Consider the following 18,317-nt stretch of genomic DNA (forward strand, 5'->3'; position numbering starts at 1 on the left):
ATGTATTTATAAATTATAGAGAATATTTTCCATATTACAGAAGTACTCACTCTTCCTATGCACATGCCATATTATGTCACTTCTTAATTTTGTGGTTGAGATTGAGAGATGCATTTTTTTAAAAGCCTAAAAAATATTGAAGTCAACAATGTGGTTTCTAATAGTCAGATATAGATACTGAAATGTTTGGATATAAAAAGACTTTTATTAAAAGAAGAAGGAAGATTCCTATTGTCAGCATGACTCTAAGGGCCATGGATTAATCTTTGTTTTTGATGGTTTTCTTTCATTTTTGTTCATAACTGTCTGTAGCGTTAGCTCATATCCCTTTTGTCTCCATAAATTAAAAATGTATGGTTTCCAGGATGGCTGGGAGGAGGATCCTCTGGAGGGAGAGAGGCTTTTCTAGCACAGTAGCTTTTCTATCTTCATGGGTTGAGCATTGGAGGCACAAAGAGATAGACCAGAGACATGAACTTGTGCACATACTCAGGGGCATACTTCCCAAATCGATGGACCATGGACACACTAACCATAGGCACATAGAAGATTAGCACAGCACAGATATGTGACACACATGTGTTGAGTATCTTAAGCCTCTCTTCCTGGGAGGCAATGGCTAGCACAGAGTGTAGAATGAGAACATAGGAGAGGAAGATGAGCACTGAATCTATACCAAAGGCAGAGATGACAATAAACAGGCCATACATGCTGTTGATGGTAGTATCTCCACAGGGCAGGCGGATCAAGTCTGGGTGCAGGCAGTACGAATGGGTCAGCACATTGGCCTTGCAGAAAGGCAGCCTTTTCAGGAGGAAGGGAAGTGGGAAGACCATGCAGAAGCTGCGGAGGATGATGGATATGCCAACGTGGGCCACACGGGTATCAGTGAGGACTGTGGAATAGCGCAAGGGGTTACAGATGGCCACGTAGCGGTCAAAACTCATGGCCAGCAGAATCCCAGACTCTGTCCAGGAGAAAAAGTGGATGAAAAACATCTGAGCCAGGCAGGCATCAAAAGCAATTGCTGGGGCTTGAAAACACACTGCAGCCAGTATAGTAGGCAATGTAGAAAAGGACACACCCAGGTCATTAACAGACAAAAGAGACAGGAAATAGTACATTGGCTGGTGCAAGCTCTGCTCCTCCTTTATGATGAAGAGGATTAGGGTGTTGCCAAGGATAGAGATAGCATAAAGCAGCAGGAGGAGGACAGCCAGCCAGAGCTCCAGGCTCTTCATTTCTGCAAAGCCTGTTAGAGTGAAGCTGGTGGTACTTGAGATGTTAGTCCCAAAGTTTCCCATCTGGTTTCTGAGTGACTTTTGGAGAAATGCAACCAGAGTGAAGGGAGGTCAGAAAATGGAAGAAGTGAGGACCAAGAGTAGATGGTGTCTCAGGATAGGAGGGATTATGATGCTTAGATTCCAATATCAAAGATCATGAAAAGGTCAGAAATAAGCAGGTTACATTTCAGACCCCTCACAGTCTGGCAGTAGATTTGTCATGGGCTCCAGATCCTTCCCCATAGAAATCTTTTGACTCATTTTTAGACATTATCCTTTATTCTTTCTGTGTTTATATTTTTTATATAGGTTCAAAACTTTCTTTAATGATGAAACATGTTTTTTCCATTTCTCTTTACCAGTTCTTAGCCATCAGATTGTTCAATAAGTGAGGTACAATGTGTCCTCTGTGAAGTTTTTCCTTAATCCTCCCCACCTACTGATTTACTACCTCTTATGCAAGTAACAGCAGTTTTGTTTCATTCTAAGCTGCCTCTCCTCTCTCGCCTACACTAGAGCATCACTCCAGTTCCTCGCCCTCTCTTTGTTGCTTGGGCCCCTTGCTTATGCAGTGAACATCCATAATCTCACTCTCCTCTGTACCTGACTGTTTTTGTTTCTTTCCTATATGCTCACATGTTTTGTTCTCTATTTAGACCAAGGATTCTCAAACTCTGCTTTGTGTTAGACTCCCTTCAGGAGCTTTTAAAAACCCTTTTGCTCAGACCAAACTCATACCAATTAAATCATAAATTCTGCAGGTGGAACTCAGGAATTAGCATATGTTAGAACTCCTAGGCAATTCTAATAGATAGCCAAGTTTGAGAATTAGGGGTTGAGATCATTCCTATTAGCATTCAAATATGTCCCTCCTCCCACCACTTCCTCCTCTCTGAGGATCAATTTCAGGAGTTACTATCGTAGGAAACAAACAAACAACAACAGCAAACCTCTTTATTGCCTCATGTCCTTCTAGAAATCACCCATTTCTCTGCTCCCTTTTGCAACTAATATTCTCAAAATTATTTTCTACTTGCAACGTCCTCCTTGTCTCTCCTCTGTACAGCAATGATCCCAAATTTATGTCTCCTGCCCAAGCTTCTCTTCTTCCTATAAATTCATGTATCCAATTCCCTAGTTGACTATCAAGTGTGAGAGCTCATTGGCATCTCAAATGCAAAGTTCACCTCTTTATCAATTACCATGCTTGATCTTCATAGTCATCATCTCATTAAAGCCTATCATTGTCTATCCATGTGTTTATGCCAGAAAAATCCGGGAGGCATCCTTGACGTTTCTTACCCATTCACAAGTCTATTTATCTACTGTCACCCATCCAGTATATACCCAACCCTGATTTCTCCTCTCCATCTCACTTCCAAAGGTAACCATCGTTCAGCCTCTTTAACTGGGATGCCTGCAGTACCTTTCTGACTGATTGCCCAGCTTACTCATGCCTCTCTCTAATCCATTCTCCACAAAGCAGCCATAGTTTTTGTCTATAATATAAATAAAATGACATTACACTCCCACTAAAAATCTCTGAATCATGCCCCTTACCTTTTGAAATAAGAATTTAAGTATTAATAAGAATTCAAGGTCCTTACCATGGCATGCAGATGCAGTAGCACTACCTAGGAACTTGTCATCTCCGATTATCCTAATCATTCATTCATTACTTCTCTGTTCATGGCTGTCCCTGTTATGCCACCTCACACATATTTTTCTTTGTGGCTCTTCTTACCATACTTTACATTACAGTGCATTATTATCTATTTGTTTGGTTATTTGATTAGTATCTTTCTCTCCCAATAAATGATAAGCTCTGATAATTTTTTGCTTTTTTCTCATTTTATCCTCAATGCTTAAACAAAGGACTGGGCAGATAGAGCCCTAGACTAGGACTCAGGGATTACCAGTTTGGGTTTTAATTTTTAAAATATTGACTAAGTAGATAAACTATCTTAGGAAAAATATATTAAAGCAAGAGCTACATTTTTAAATGTAAAGGAACTCAGATAAGTAAAATAACTCCCCTAATATCTAATAACTATGTTTTAATCCCAGGTTTGCTACATACCAGCTGAGAATTTAGTTACCTTCTTCACATCTTATTTTCACATCTATAGAATAGAAAAAGTAAAATAGAGTAAAATATTGAAAGTGTATACTCAGGTTCCCTGTTGCAAGGCATATACTGAATAAATGGCAACCAAGAAAGTTATGGTGAAGAGGGATATTTAGTGGCTGAGAATTCCAGTCCTGTCTCCAAACTGTCTTTCCATTTTCCATTTCCCAATCAGAAGCTCTCTTCTTTTGTCTCAGCTTTTTATTCACTCTCTAATGAGAACATTGGAGTATGCGTTAATCACACTGAAGCATTCACACCAAACAGAAGCTTCAGAAGATGCCCCTCTGAGCCAGGTCTATGCATGTTAGGATCTATATAGCTATAAGAATAAGACCGAGATAGTGAGATTTCAGGTACCAACAGCTATAAATGAGGAGTATGAGTGTGCAAACATAAGTGTAGTGGAGGGAAAAAAAATCTCTAAATTTCAATTACAAAGAACCCCTCCTTCCTTGAATTCTTGTACCTTAATCACTTTAGGATTTTGAAGCAATGAATGAGGTTCCTGAGAGCCTCCGTGAGGGAAGAGCTGAGGTCCCCACTTACCTCCACAGGGCGGCTTTGGTGGATGAGATGAGAGAAGCAGGTGAAATGCCCACTGAGGGGAGAAATACCAAGGACACCCCACACTCTCCATACAGCCCCACCTCCAGCCTCCACTCACTCCCTGCTCTGAGCTCTATAAAGCTGGGTCTTAAGGGTCCCCTGGGCCTGGTAAGTCCAAGGGCTCAAAGCTTCTCTGTGCCCTGTCATTTCTCCCCCTAGAGGTTTCAAAGAAATCAAGAGTGAGAACTGGGTTGTCCTGGAGTGAGCAACATATTCAACTCTTAATTTTTTTAAATAGAATTTTTTTTTAATAGAACTGAAGCCCACAAAGAATACATTAAGTAAGTCAACAACAAAGTTAGATTGAATCCCAAACCCACCGATTCTCACTGATTTTCAGATTAGGGCTCTTTCCACTAACCATGTCACAACTCAAATGGATTTCATTATGTAAAATAGCATAACCACTAAAAGCCTAATTACTTAGGTTGGTGAATAGGGTGATCATCCTGGTTTTCCCAGAACTATAGTCGTTTTAGCACTGAAAGTCCTGCACTGGGGAAAGCCCCTCAGTTTTGGCAAATGGGGACATTTTGCTACCCTACGGCCAGACTTGGATTCAAAACCAACCGGCACCTTCCCTGCCGGAGTGTCATTAAGAAAATTATTTGATTAGTTCAAGTTTTAAATTTCTCATTTGTAAAATACAGTAAAAATTTCTATAGATCTGGGCAAACAAGAAAGAGTTTTACATGGTGAGTACTTACTAAACAAGAACTACCATAAGGACCTGCCAATTTTTCATCTGTCAGAAAAGAACTTGAAGAGAAGGTGAAAGTGCCAGTTGACTCTCAGGGTTCTGGGGCGTCTGAGGGCAGGATGACTTCCAAGACCCTAGCATACAGGTCTCAAAACTAGAGAGTCTTCAGGTCATTTCATATCACACCCAAAACTTTGTAATGAAGAAATTGAGACTCTTAGGGGTAAGAAGCATGCCGATATGCACAAAGAAATTATTTGGAGTCAGAACTTGGGCATAATTATCCTAATGCAGACCCAAATTATCCCCAATGACCATGCTATCTCTTATTACCAGGGCTGAAGAACCAAGGCCAGAACAAGTGATATTTATTTACTGAGCACCAACTGAGTATCTGTGACTCTACTGGGTTCTTGGCTATAGGTTAGTTCATTTTATTATCAGAGAAAACTTTATGAATACATTTTATTATCCCTAAAATCAGTACTGGATTATTTAATAGGTAGGGTGAGCATATACATTTAGAGCATCAGAAAAATGAAGCATTCAAAACTTTATATGTACTATATAACTTATTAGATATTATATATTTTAAATATTAGATATTTAACTAAATAAAATATGAGACATTTTTAAAACATCAAATTCTTCCCCATGTAAAATTGAGACTTCACTAAATTTCTTTACACTGTTTTAGGGTTTAATTTTTTTAATTGTTTAAAATTTATGTAGAGGAACACCAAAGCTGTTAGAATTTAGTGCCTTTAAAGGCTTTTGTTAGTGATTGCCTCTAGTGTCTGTGTTTGCCTGCATGAGTGTGTGTGTGAGTGTGTGTGAATGTGTGTACAATAAGGGCAGAGTATTCAGGGAAAAGTCCCCTCATTACTTAGAAATGAGAAAAAGAGGTAAGCTTTCTTAGAATTAATCAGTAAATCAGTCACAAGAGATTAGAATAGCGAAATAAAAAAGATACCTTTATAAAAAAAATAATGATTCCTAGACATTTGAGATTTGGCTGATTTAACCTGATTGCAAATGTAGGGTATGAAAAATAGTGACCATTTATTGACTGCAGGCAGAATCTTCATAAACATTACTTTATATTCACAGAGGCCATAAGTTAGTATTTTTATCTGCCTTTTGTATATGAAATATCTGAGATTCAGAGAGATTATGAAGCTTGTCATATCATAAAATTATTGGGTAAGCCAAGATTCCAATCCAGAATAAAAGAAAAACATAATTATAAACAAATGTACTCCCCACCCCCACCAAACACACACAAAATCACCAAATGGAAGAGGAGATGGAAGCAAAGAAAGAAAGAGACATGAAGGAGCATCAACCATGCCGTTATAAGGAGAAGACACAGCCACTCCACCAAGTTCCAGGGATTACACGCTAGTGCACTGAGTTTTTTGGAGATTGATACTTACGCATCTGAACCTAAGACATGAACATTTTGAATCACATAATTAAGCCCCTTTGCCTCTTATCCCTTGTTTGCCTAGAAACATAATTATGATGTTTCTATCGCCAGGCAGAATGTGCTAGTGAAGTATCTTTGGACTTTACCTGGCACATAAAAATCCCATCAAAAATGGGAAGGTATTGGTTAAAGAGTACAAAGTTCTAGTTATACAAGATGGATAAGTCATAGAAATCTACTATATAACATAGTGCCTATGGTTAAAAATATTGTATTGTATATTTAAAACTTTGCTGACAGTACATCTTATGTTAAGTGTTCTTATCATCAAAAAGAAAGAAGGAAAAGAAGGGACGGAGGGAAGAAGGAAGGAAGGGAGGAGGGAAGGAACTACTAGAGGTGATGGATATGTTTATGGCATGTGGTGATGGTTTCATGGCTGTATACTTATCTCCAAACTCATTGTATACATTAAATAGGAAGAGATTTTGTATGTCAACCACATCTCAATAAAGTATAGTAGTAAAAAAAACAAAAGAAATGTTATTATTAGTATGACTTTGCAGCTGGTAACATAAGCATCAGAGATTTTAAATTACTGTTCTAGTTAGCCCAGACAAACGAAGAGATGAGGTGGAATTATAGTACTGATGTCAGGCCTAAAATGTTCTGTTATTTTGTTTCAACATTGTTATCTGAAATATCCTTTGATTACAGAAAAAAATATTCTAGTTAGCACACACTTCTGGTGAAGATGAATATGGGGGGGAAAATATGATGTGTTCCCAATGTACATTGAACTCCTTCAGTGCCAGGGGAGAGGAGTCACTTGGGGCCCAGAATCAGGTCCCCACACATAGTGATAGTGGGCCCTCCAAAGCCCATAGTCACATCTGGAAAGGAATGGCTCTGCTAGGAAAAAGAAACACTTGTCCCCTGAGAGGAGCAGAGAGGTGCACTTGGAAAGCAGGGCATCAGCACTCAGACCTCTCCCTCTGAGGCTCACCTCCTTAGAGCTCTCAGATTACCTTTAGTTACCTGCATTCCTCTTTCTCTCTCTTTCTCTGCTTTCTCGCTCTCTCTGTCTCACTTTATTATAAACATAATGCACATGTATTGTAGAAAAGTAGGAAAACAACTTCCCAAATCTTAATAACCATAGACTACTAATAAAATTTCTATTGATCTTCCCAAAATCACAAAAATTTTTCTAGACAAATGTATAAATGATTAACAACAACATGATGTTAGTGTTTTTACCCAAAAAGTCAATATCTATAAATGCTCTTTGATAATATGTATTTTATTTGAAAATATTCCTTCACAATGGTTTACACATTCTCCTGAGTTATCTTAAGCTAGAAATCTGTTGTGGCAGCATATCTTCTATTAATATTTTAATTAGTATAGCCTTGTTTATTTCCTTCACATTTTAACATCTGGGAGGTCTACTACATCCCTGTCCCCATATTCCCTCCTTTTTAAACTTTTGAGGGATGCTTTTTCTGCATCTATTGAAAGGATCATATGGTCTTTGTTTTTACTTCTGTTTATGTGGTGAATTACATTTATGGATTAGTGCATGTTGAACCATCCCTGCATTCCTGGGATGAAGCCCACTTGGTTGTGATGAATTATTTTTTTCATGAGCAGCTGCATTTGATTCACTAGGATTTTATTGAGAATTTTTTCATCTATATTCATAAGGGACATTGCGCTGTAGTTTTCTTTTTTGTTGAGTCCTTTCTTGGCTTTGGTGTCAGGGTGATGGTGGCTTTGTAAAATGTGTTGGGGAGGATTCCTTCCTTTGACATGTTGCAGAATAATTTCTGCAGGTTAGGCACCAGTTCTTCTTTGTAGGTCTGATAGAATACAGGTGTGAAGCCATCTGTTCTGGGACTGTATTTTTTTTTTGGAAAGGCTTTTTATTACTGCTTCAATTTCAGTGTTTGATATTAGCCTGTTTAGGAATTCTGTTTCTTCCTGATTGAGCCTAGGGAGGCTGTGTGTTTCTAAGAATTTGTCCATTACTCCATGTTTTGTAGTTTGGGAGCATATAGATTTTTATAGTATTCAGAGATGATATTTTGTATTTCTGTGGTATCAGTTGTAATTTCTCCTTTTTCATTCCTTATTGAGTTTATTAGAGTCTTTTCTTTTTCTGTTTCTGGTTACTCTAGTGAGAAGCATGTTAATTTTGTTCATCTTTTCAAAGAGCCAACTTTTTGTTTCATTAATCTTCCATATAGTTCTTTTGTTATTGATTTCATTTAGTTCTGTTTTAATCTAGGTTATTTCTTTTCTTCTGTTAGGTTAGAGGTTGATTTGCTCTTTGTTTTTCAATTCCTTGAGTCAATTCATTAGATTGTTGATTTGTGATCTTTCTGTCTTTTGGATGTGAGCATTTATGACTAAGAATGTTCCCTTAAGGACTGCTTTAGCTGTGTCCCACAGATTTTGATACCTTGTGTCCCCTTTATCATTAAGTTCAAAGAATCTTTTGATTTCCATCTTAATTTCCTCCTTGACCTGAGTATCATTCAGCAGTGAGTTGTTTAGTTTCCATGACTTTGTGTATGGATGAGTGTTTTTGTTGGAGTTGATTTCTAATTTTATTCCACTGTGGTCTGAGATGTATGGAATTATTTCTACTTTTTTAAACTTGTTGAAACATGTTTTGGGGCCTAAAATGTGGTCAATCTTAGAGAATGTCCTATGACTGATCAGAAAAACATATATTCAGTGGTTTTGGGGTGGAATGTTCTGTAAATATCTGTTAGGCCTATTTGTTGTAGAGTTCTGTTTAAATCCAGTTTCTTTGTTTATTTTCTGTTTGGAGGATCTGTCCTGTTCTGTCAGAGAGTGTTGAAGTCCCTGGCTATTATGGTGCTGCTGTTTATCATTTTGTTTACATCAAAAATGGGTTAAAATATTTGCATGCTACACATCCAATAAAGGACTGATAACTAGAATCTGTATAGAACTCAGGAAATTAACAAGAAAAAATTAAACGACCCCATTAAAAAGTGGGCAAAGAACATGAAAAGAAACTTTTCAAAAGAAGACAGACTAATGGCCAAGAGACATAAAAAATTGCTCAACATGTCTAATCATCAGGGAGATACAAATCAAAACCACAATGAGATATCACTTAACTCCAGTGAAAATGTCTTTTATCAAAAAGTCCCAAAACAATAAATGTTGGCATTGATGTGGAGAGATAGGAACATTCATACACTGCTGGTGGAACTGCAAATAAGTACAAACTCAATGGAAAGTAATATGAAGATACCTCAAAAAACTAAGAGTAGAACTATTATTCGATCCAGCAATCCCACTACTGGGTATTTACCCAAAGGAAAAAAGGACATTCTATAATAAAGACATTTGCAGCACTCGAATATTTATAGCAGCACAATTCACAATTGCCAAGATGTGGAAACAACCCAAGTGCCCATCAATACATTAGTGAATTAATGAAATGGGGTATATGTATGCCATGGAGTACTACACAGCCATGAAAAGCAATGATGAACTAATATATCTTATATTATCCTGGACGGAGCTGGAGTCCATTCTTTGAAGTGAAGTATCACAAGAGTGGAAAAATAAACACCACATGTAGTCTCCATTAAATTGGCACCAATTGATCAACACTACTGTGCACACATTGGGTGTTGGGAGGGGGAGGGGGAGGGGGAGGAGGAGATGGCTAAATTCACAACTAATGGGTGTAGTGCACACTTTCTGGGAGATGGGCACGCTTGTAGCTCTGACTTGGGTGGTCCAAAGGAGACATGTAATCAAAGTGTTTGTATCCCTTTAATCTTCTGAAACTAAAAAAAGAATTAGGAGAGCAAAAGAAAAAAAGGAATAAAATAAAAAAGAATAAAATAAACTTCAGGGAATGCATTCTTGCTAAAATTATTTTGTTGGGTTACCAAAAATATTTTAAATTAAGTAGTTAGGAAGAACTGACACCTTTACAACATTTATTTCATCTTTCCATTTAGGCATGTTTTTCTATTCATTCATTCAATTATTTTTTAAAATTTATCATAATGTCTTAAAAATTCCTTCTATAAAATTTCTCAGTAAAATATTGCTGAGATAAATTATTTTTTAAGTTTGAGAATTGAATCATTTATGAATGAAAATATTTGGTAGCATTTTAGAAATTACTAGTTTCATATTATTATTTATATATGGCAGATTTTCTCATTTTTTAGCAATCTTTTCATTTAAATTTTTATGTTTTCTTGATCCACAAATTGCTGAATAATTAGGATGATGTGCAGTTTCCAGGCATATGAGCATGGGGAAGATATTCTAAATAGAGGCTATTAGAAAAAAAATCAGAGGTATAAAGCAGCCTGTTCAGGGATTACATGCAGCTCAGCGTAGCTGAAACAAAGTATTTCAGGGTAGGAAGACATAAAAGATGGACCCTTGCTGTGATGATATAATTAAGAGATACGCTAAGGGTTTTGAACTTGATCCTTAGGCAGTAAGAGACTACAGGCTATGAGACATTTTATAACCAGACAGACTCTTTAGGAAGATCATTATAGCTGCAGCATGGAACAATGAGAGAAAAGAATCATAAATAATGAGATCAGTTTTGAAGGCAATGCCAATGTGAAAGGTGACAGTGAAGGCCCAGAATAAGATGGCAGCACTAGTATTTTAGAGGCAAAGACTGCATAAGTCAAAGCCTAATTAGAACTGTCAGGATTTAGTGCTCAATCACAAATAAAGAAATAGGTAAGATAGCTCATTTCTGTCACAAGATTCATTACATTAGACAAAGATTCCTTGAAATAAAATGGTACGTAGTAATGGTTAAAAATGGAAAAACTGATTCTCCTCCTATTTTAACCAGAAAGAATATTGTCCAACAAATTAAGAAAATATACATAAAAAAGTGCTTTGTTTTATGTAAGATAGATTTTTTGTTTTTCATTTCACCTTTTCTGGAATCTGCTATTATTTACATATATTTTTCATTATTTCACTCATTAATGTGATGAATTGTATACAGGAATTTCTGAAAAATCAGTAATTCTTTTAATCTTAGGAGATGTGTATATATATATATATATATATATACACATATAAAATTCTGTGTCTCTATTATTTGTGTTCACAACTTTTAATATTTACACATTTTTCATTAATTTGTTTAGTCTATAGGATTTTTTTCTGTATCATTAATCAGGATTGTATTTGCCTTTTTATATAGCTTTCCAACTTTTTCTATGATTTAACAAATATAAGAAGAATAATCTGTTTCTTAAAATTTGGGAAAAAAGTATGAAATCCTAAAATGTTTAGGATGTGGGTGGGAGTATAAGTTTTCAAAAGTTTTCAATTTCTTCCTCAATTATAACTTAATTCTTTGCTTGTCTATATCTTGTAATTTTTCCCTCAAATACCAATTTAAGATTTAAAATTACTTATAGAATATTCTACTGTAATTTTTAAAATACTTCAAATCTACTGATATATATAATTTCTAAATTTTATTTTCCATGATTATATTTTCCAGGGGTTGGTCTAATTTGAAAGATTGTTAAAGGATTAGTCATTAGATTACTTTCATCTTTTTTCTATTCACACTAATCACATTAATTTAGCCCTTTTATTTTAACTAATAATGATTTTATAACATATTTTATTCCTTTATAATGTCTTAAATGGAATACTTAATTTCTTAACTTTCTCTTTTTTGTCATAAAAATACTCCCCCATCTTATAAGAGCATAAATTTAGACAATACATATATTGTTGCATGTATTTCATATATTTTGCCAATAGTCTTCCTACTTTATTATTTCCAACATTGTTACTATACACACACACATTATAATTTAAATTACAATACAAACTTTACCAAAATTTAATATTACCTAAAGTTAAATCATTTAAAACAATTTATTTGCAATCACATTTCTTTCATTTTAAATGCCAGCCAGGTGGATGGTATGTGCTATTTGAAATGAAGATTGGTATACATAGCAATTGTATGTCTGTGTGTGTATCATTTTAACTAATATCTCTTTGACATATTTGGGAAAAGAATACCTTCTCCATTATAACAGTGTTTCCATATTAACAAGTAATTTCCTTTGTGATGATTCAGTTTAAACACGAATAATGCCAACATATGAAATGAGAAACTGATTGTGAGGATGTATATTTCTAGACTTAAAAAGAAGAAAATTGAGCAAATGCGTTTCGTTAAATTATAGCCCAGTTTCCCTTGGCAAAGCATGTTAGCTTGAGTTTTAATTATTGCCAGGCTGTCATCCAACATTTGATGGCAGGAATTCTGATGGTAGGTCAGGGCCCAAAAGGATAGCAAAAATGCCTTGTCAAAGTAGGTCTTGAAAACTTAAATTTGTGGAGTAAGGATGGACATCCTATGTATGTTGGCTTTTAACATGTCCACTGTTCAAAACTTGGTTCCCAGCAGTATTTTGTGAAGCCTCCGACGGATCTCCTTGGTTTTAATGGAATAGATGATAGGATTGAGCGTTGGAGGCACAAAGAGATAGAGGAGGGACAGGAATGTATGTACATAGCGTGGGGCATGTCTTCCATAGCGAGCAGCCATGGACACACCAACCATGGGCACATAAAAGATGAGCACAGCACAGATGTGTGACACACAGGTGTTAAGCGTCTTTAACCGTTCTTCCTGGGAGGCAATGGCAAGTACAGAGCGAAGTATGAGCACATAGGATACAAGGATGAGTGCAGAATCCAGGCCAAAGGTAGAAATTACAATGAACAGACCAAAGATATTATTGACGGTGATGTCACCACAGGGCAGGCGGATCAGATCTGGATGCAGGCAGTAGGCATGGGAGAGTACGTTGGCCTTGCAGAAGGGTAACCTCTTCAGAAGGAAAGGCAGTGGGAAAACCATACAGAAACTGCGGAGGATAACGGACATGCCCATACACACCACACGGGCATCAGTGAGCACAGTGGTGTAGCGCAGCGGGTTACAGATGGCCACATAGCGGTCGAAGCTCATGACCAGCAGGATCCCAGACTCCATGAAGGAGAAGAGATGGATAAAGAACATTTGGGCCATGCAAGAATCAAAACTGATCTCCCTCAAGTAGAAGCAAAATGTTCCCAGGACTGTGGGCAGTGTGGAAAAAGACACACCTACATCATTAACTGATAACAGGGACAAGAAGTAGTACATAGGCTGGTGCAAGCTCTGTTCCTTCTTGATAACAAAAAGGATAAGGGTATTTCCCACAATGGAGACAATGTAGAAGGCACCAAGGAGCAAAAACATCCAGTGTTGGGAGCTCTCCAGCTCTGGGAGTCCTGTCAAGGTGAAGGGAGGTAGCCCTGAGCTATTGTGTGGCTTACCTCCCATCCTGGGACTCCTGCTTAGATTCTAGGGCCACTGTCCTGTAAAAGAAGACAAATATACAGTTTTATGCATAGCCTCTGCCTAATATTTGAAGACTGTCACATAAAATCCAGATCTTCACTTTATAGCATTAATCAATTTTGTTCACTAAACCTCTCATTCTTGCCTCTCATTGTTGCCAAGATTTCTGAAATGGTTTGTGTTGTCTCAGTTCACCTGGCTGGCAACTCGGGTCCCTTTGTCCTCCTTTACACCTGTGTCTTTTATCACCATGCTCTTTCTCACACTCAAGGCTATGAACTCTTTTCTTCATCAACCTGTGAGTATCATTTTGTTTAAGACCTAAGACAGAACTCCTCTGATCAATACTTCCTCAATTATTATGTCCTCTTCCTGAACAAACCACTGATTCCCTGAACCATAGTCTTTTCTTGTTTCCACTCTTTCATGTTACTAAACATCCACTGCTCCCAGTTTCCCTGCCCCTATATGGCCTCTCAGTTCTTTCATCCATTCATCTGGACAGAAGATAAGTGGACAGTAAGATGTCCATTCATAAAGATAACCTATCAGATGTTCATCTAGGTACACTAGAATTTCATATTTCCACCCATGTTTTCATTCTTCTATCCATTTATCTTAAGTCATCATTTTGCCCTGAATAATGTAATTTACTGAAAGTAATTTCTTAATATTTTTTCAGAAACAAATAGTACCTATCTCCTAAATAATAATTTCTTTATGTCACAGAATTGCCTCTCATCCGTCTTCTACATCTCTTTGAACAAAAATCATCATGATGCCCAAGATTGAGACTCAAAATCCAAACATCACTTTGATTACTTCTTTTCCTTCACTTACTACATATGTTAAGTCAGGTAGCAGCCAATGAAAATACCAAACCCCAAGTGCCCTGTCAGCACCTTTTGCCAATTCATTCCACCTGCAACATTCCACTTGCAACATTCCACACTTCAGACACAAGATATCACATTAGTATACCATAATAGCAGACTCCTAATAAATATCTCACCTTTCACTCTTCATCTCCAATATGAGGTAGAACTAATATTGTTAAAGGAAAATCTGAAAATGCACTTTCCTGATGAGAATCCTTAAACAGTCCCTCATTATCAATTGATCAAATCCAAGTTAATTAGTCTAGAATTAAAGGCCATCTGTAGTTAATACTAAATTAATATTTCTGATCCCAATTCTCAAAATTCTCTTTCTTATACCTCAGGATACCCAGATAAGTCTACTTGCTGTGATCCAAACTTGACCTGCAGCTTACCAGCTCCTAGAGGTTGCCCCTGACTGTGTGAACATAACATTCAATCCATCTTCCAGGGCTGAAGTCCAAGGATACCCTCCTCCATGAATGTTCGGCGAGAGGTATTCTCCCTTACTCCTCACAGATCTAGGGCATCTCCTTTTGTGTCCATTTCTCTTATCTTTCCTACTGCATCACTAACTCTTAAGAACTCAGCTCTGACTCTTATTTATATTTTCAGTGCCTGCTATGCTTTGTTCAGTGCCAGAGTTTGACCAGGAGAGGTACTCAGTAAGTCATTCACCTTTCTAGGTTTTTGTCTTTTTGTTGTAAATTGGAGATGCTAAGAAACTTACCTAATGGGGTTGTGAAAAAACAAAAGTGAACGGTTGTAAAAACCTAAGGACTAAAGATTTTTGCAACTCCGAGGTTTGTTTTTTGTTTTTTGGTTTCTTGTAGTTTGTTTGTTTGTTTTGTTTTTTTGAGACAGGATCTCATTCTATTGCCTGGGCTACAATGCAGTGGTATCATCATAGCTCACAGTAACCTCAAACTTCTGGGCTCAAGGGATCCTACTGCCTCAGACTCCTGAGTAGCTAAGACTACAGGCATGGGTCTTGCTGTTGCTCAGGCTGGTCTCAAACTGCTGACCTCAAGTGATCCTCCCATCTTGGCCTCCCAAAGTGCTAGGATTACAGGTGTTAGCCACCACACCCAGCTGCAACTCTGAATTCAAAAGCCTGCTCTACAACCTCACCTCCAGCCTTTCAGATGAGGTGCTCCTCCTTCCACACTAATACTCCTTTACTCTTTCTTATCAGGATGCAATTTTGTCTTCATTCCATGTTCTTAGGACCCCTTTGTTTTCCGTATATGAAGCTCTTCCTATATACTTTCATTTGTTTCTGTATGCAATATTCAGACACCTTTGATTTGGAGTCTTTTTAACACTAAGTAGGGTCCTTCCAAGTGGCTTTCAAAACAGCCAGGGTCTTTTGATATACCCCCTGATTCCAGGTTTTTTGAAAAAAGTATGGAGGTGGTTATTCACACCATGGCATCCACATCCGAAGAATAGCCTCATGGGGTATCCCTTCTGAAAAGGTAATGTGTGAAGCAGAAGCATCATGGAATTTCAGGAACCAAGAGCAACAGATGGAACATATAGAATTGGAAAGGTGATGACTGTGAAAGCATGCAGGGGAAAAAAACTGACTCAGAATAGAGACAGCCTTTTCTCTTCTAGTTGCCATATTGTAACACTCAATAATTTCTAAGCTATGAAAAGAATACTTTAGGGCCCAAATTCGGAGTGCCTGACACTCCAACTTACCTACCTGAGAGAGTTCTACGCATGGAAGGTACAGAGGAAGGAAGAGCAGCACTGGAGGCTCTGCATGGCCTTCCCATGCTCCCCAGCTACCTCTGCCAGCTCCCTGGCCTGAGCAATATATAGTTGCATCCAGGAATTCCCTTAAGCTGTCATCAGGTGCTCACGGACTTCTGGGAATATGGGGCATCTCCAGTGTTCCACACCTCCCTGACTTACCATTTCATTGCTCCTAAGACATATGCCAGAGTAGAAATGATCAGAACTGAAAGAGGCCTGAAAGAACATTGTATACTATCTAGCCCCTCATTTTACAGAAATAATTAGAACCTAGAAAAAAAGAGATAACTCAAATGTATATAGCTTGTTACTGGCAGGGTGATACTTAACTCAGCTTATGGCCTGTCCACTACACAACTGTGATCAATATCCATAAGAAATGCTGGGTTTTATAAAGAATGCTTAAGCCCCATATAATTTCAGCATTTGAATTTATTAGAACGTATGAGATTCTCACTTGGGCCATCCATGAAATTGCCCGCAACCATGATAAGAAGCACTGGTTCACTGTAGCTGACCACACACATACTGCAATTACAGATCAAATTATAGAATATATTTGCCCTGATCAAAAAGGTTTTGAGGACATTGCACTGTGCTGCCTTCTTCATAAATGTTTATTGAATACCTGCTAGGGAGACAACAAATTAATAGGGATTAGTTGATAAAGTTGAAGTTATGTGGGCCTGAGTTTGAGTCCAGGTTCCATCACTTGCCTTGAGAAAGTTCTAATCCACATACAGCATAATTTTTCACCTTTAAAATAGACAGTAATCATCCTTACATCACAGAATAATTGGGATGATTAAACAAGATAATGCATGAAAACCATGTAGCCTATTTGCTGCTATTAATATATAGCACTCAATGAATGTTAATGGTTATGTTTGAGTCCCAAATATTAAGTCCTGAAAGTAAAACAATTGGGAGTGGATATTGACCTAAGTGTGCAGTGTAAGAAGAGTAAATACTTAGAATAGCTTGAATAACATATTTCTAGGAAAACACTAGCAGATATGCCTAGAAGGAATAGTTCTTTCTTACTAACAGGAAGCTCACGTTGAAACCAGGTCAGGGAGGACAGCAAGGAAATTGGCTTTAAAAAGAACCTCTTGCATAATTAGTATTTGTCTGAGACTAACCAGAATGAAAATAGAGTCACTTTTCAAGACTACTACTCATAGATAAATCAGACCAAAGGATTCAGTACATTATCTAATAAACTCCTATATCTTTTCACAGGCACACTGATTCCCATGGGAAAATATCAGAAAATCACCTGTGCCCTGATTAATACACATGAATTTATCAGAATTCTGTGTCCATTTTTCCTTTCTCATAAATCTTTCTCTTTAAATTGTCCCATATGAAAAAACAGGATGACTATTTATTTATGACAAGGCCACAATCCCTACCCTAAAGGTCTATGCTATAAGGTATATTTTAACACAAGTGAGTATAAATTGAGACATTCATTCAATGTTAGACATAATTTTAGTCATCGAAAGATATAGATGAGTAAGTATGCAAATTCATGCTCTAGTTTGGGAAACTCCTAAGGAAACATAACATTCCAATGAATGCAAAGATAGGCGATACAGGGATCATTTTAGGGGAGAACAAATAGGGGGAATTTGCAATAGGGCAGTCTGAGAAGATTTCCTGATGCATGTGACAGCTCTCAAACAATGACTCTCAAAGAATGAGCAAATATTATTGAGGTGAGTATGGTAGACAGAATGCCTCTCAAAAGATGCCCATGCTTAGAACCTATGAATATGTTATGTCTTATGACAAAAGAACTTTGTCAATGCAATTAAGATTATGGACTTTAAGATAGAGTTTTTTTTTTTTCTTTTGAATGAGCCAGGTACAACTAATGACATGGGTCCTTAAAAACCACAGAACTTTCTCAGGCTGGAGATAGAAAGATGCAGCAGATGAGAGACCAAAGCACGAGAGGCACTCAAATTGCTTGAAGAAGTAAAATAAAAAGCATGAGAAATAATGTGGGCAGCTTTAGTAATGTGGTTAAGAGTGAAGACCAACCACGAGCTAAAATTCAGCAAGGGAATGGAAACCTCAGATCTACAACCACAGAGAATGGGA

At 37.3% G+C, this 18,317-nt stretch overlaps 2 protein-coding genes across 2 annotated transcripts; both read right to left on the reverse strand.

Annotated features, from left to right (window-relative positions):
• Positions 1 to 428: 428 nt before the first annotated feature.
• Positions 429 to 1,304, reverse strand: LOC138384128 (olfactory receptor 51I2-like). The gene has a single exon (XM_069469401.1). The coding sequence runs from the start codon at positions 1,302 to 1,304 to the stop codon at positions 429 to 431; it is 876 nt and encodes a 291-aa protein (XP_069325502.1).
• Positions 1,305 to 12,603: 11,299 nt separating this feature from the next.
• LOC138384129 (olfactory receptor 51I2-like) lies at positions 12,604 to 13,548 on the reverse strand. Its single transcript, XM_069469402.1, has one exon. The coding sequence runs from the start codon at positions 13,546 to 13,548 to the stop codon at positions 12,604 to 12,606; it is 945 nt and encodes a 314-aa protein (XP_069325503.1).
• Positions 13,549 to 18,317: the final 4,769 nt, after the last annotated feature.

The sequence above is a fragment of the Eulemur rufifrons genome, chromosome 6 (genome assembly GCF_041146395.1).
Source record: "Eulemur rufifrons isolate Redbay chromosome 6, OSU_ERuf_1, whole genome shotgun sequence".
In the NCBI taxonomy this organism is placed as follows: domain Eukaryota; kingdom Metazoa; phylum Chordata; class Mammalia; order Primates; family Lemuridae; genus Eulemur; species Eulemur rufifrons.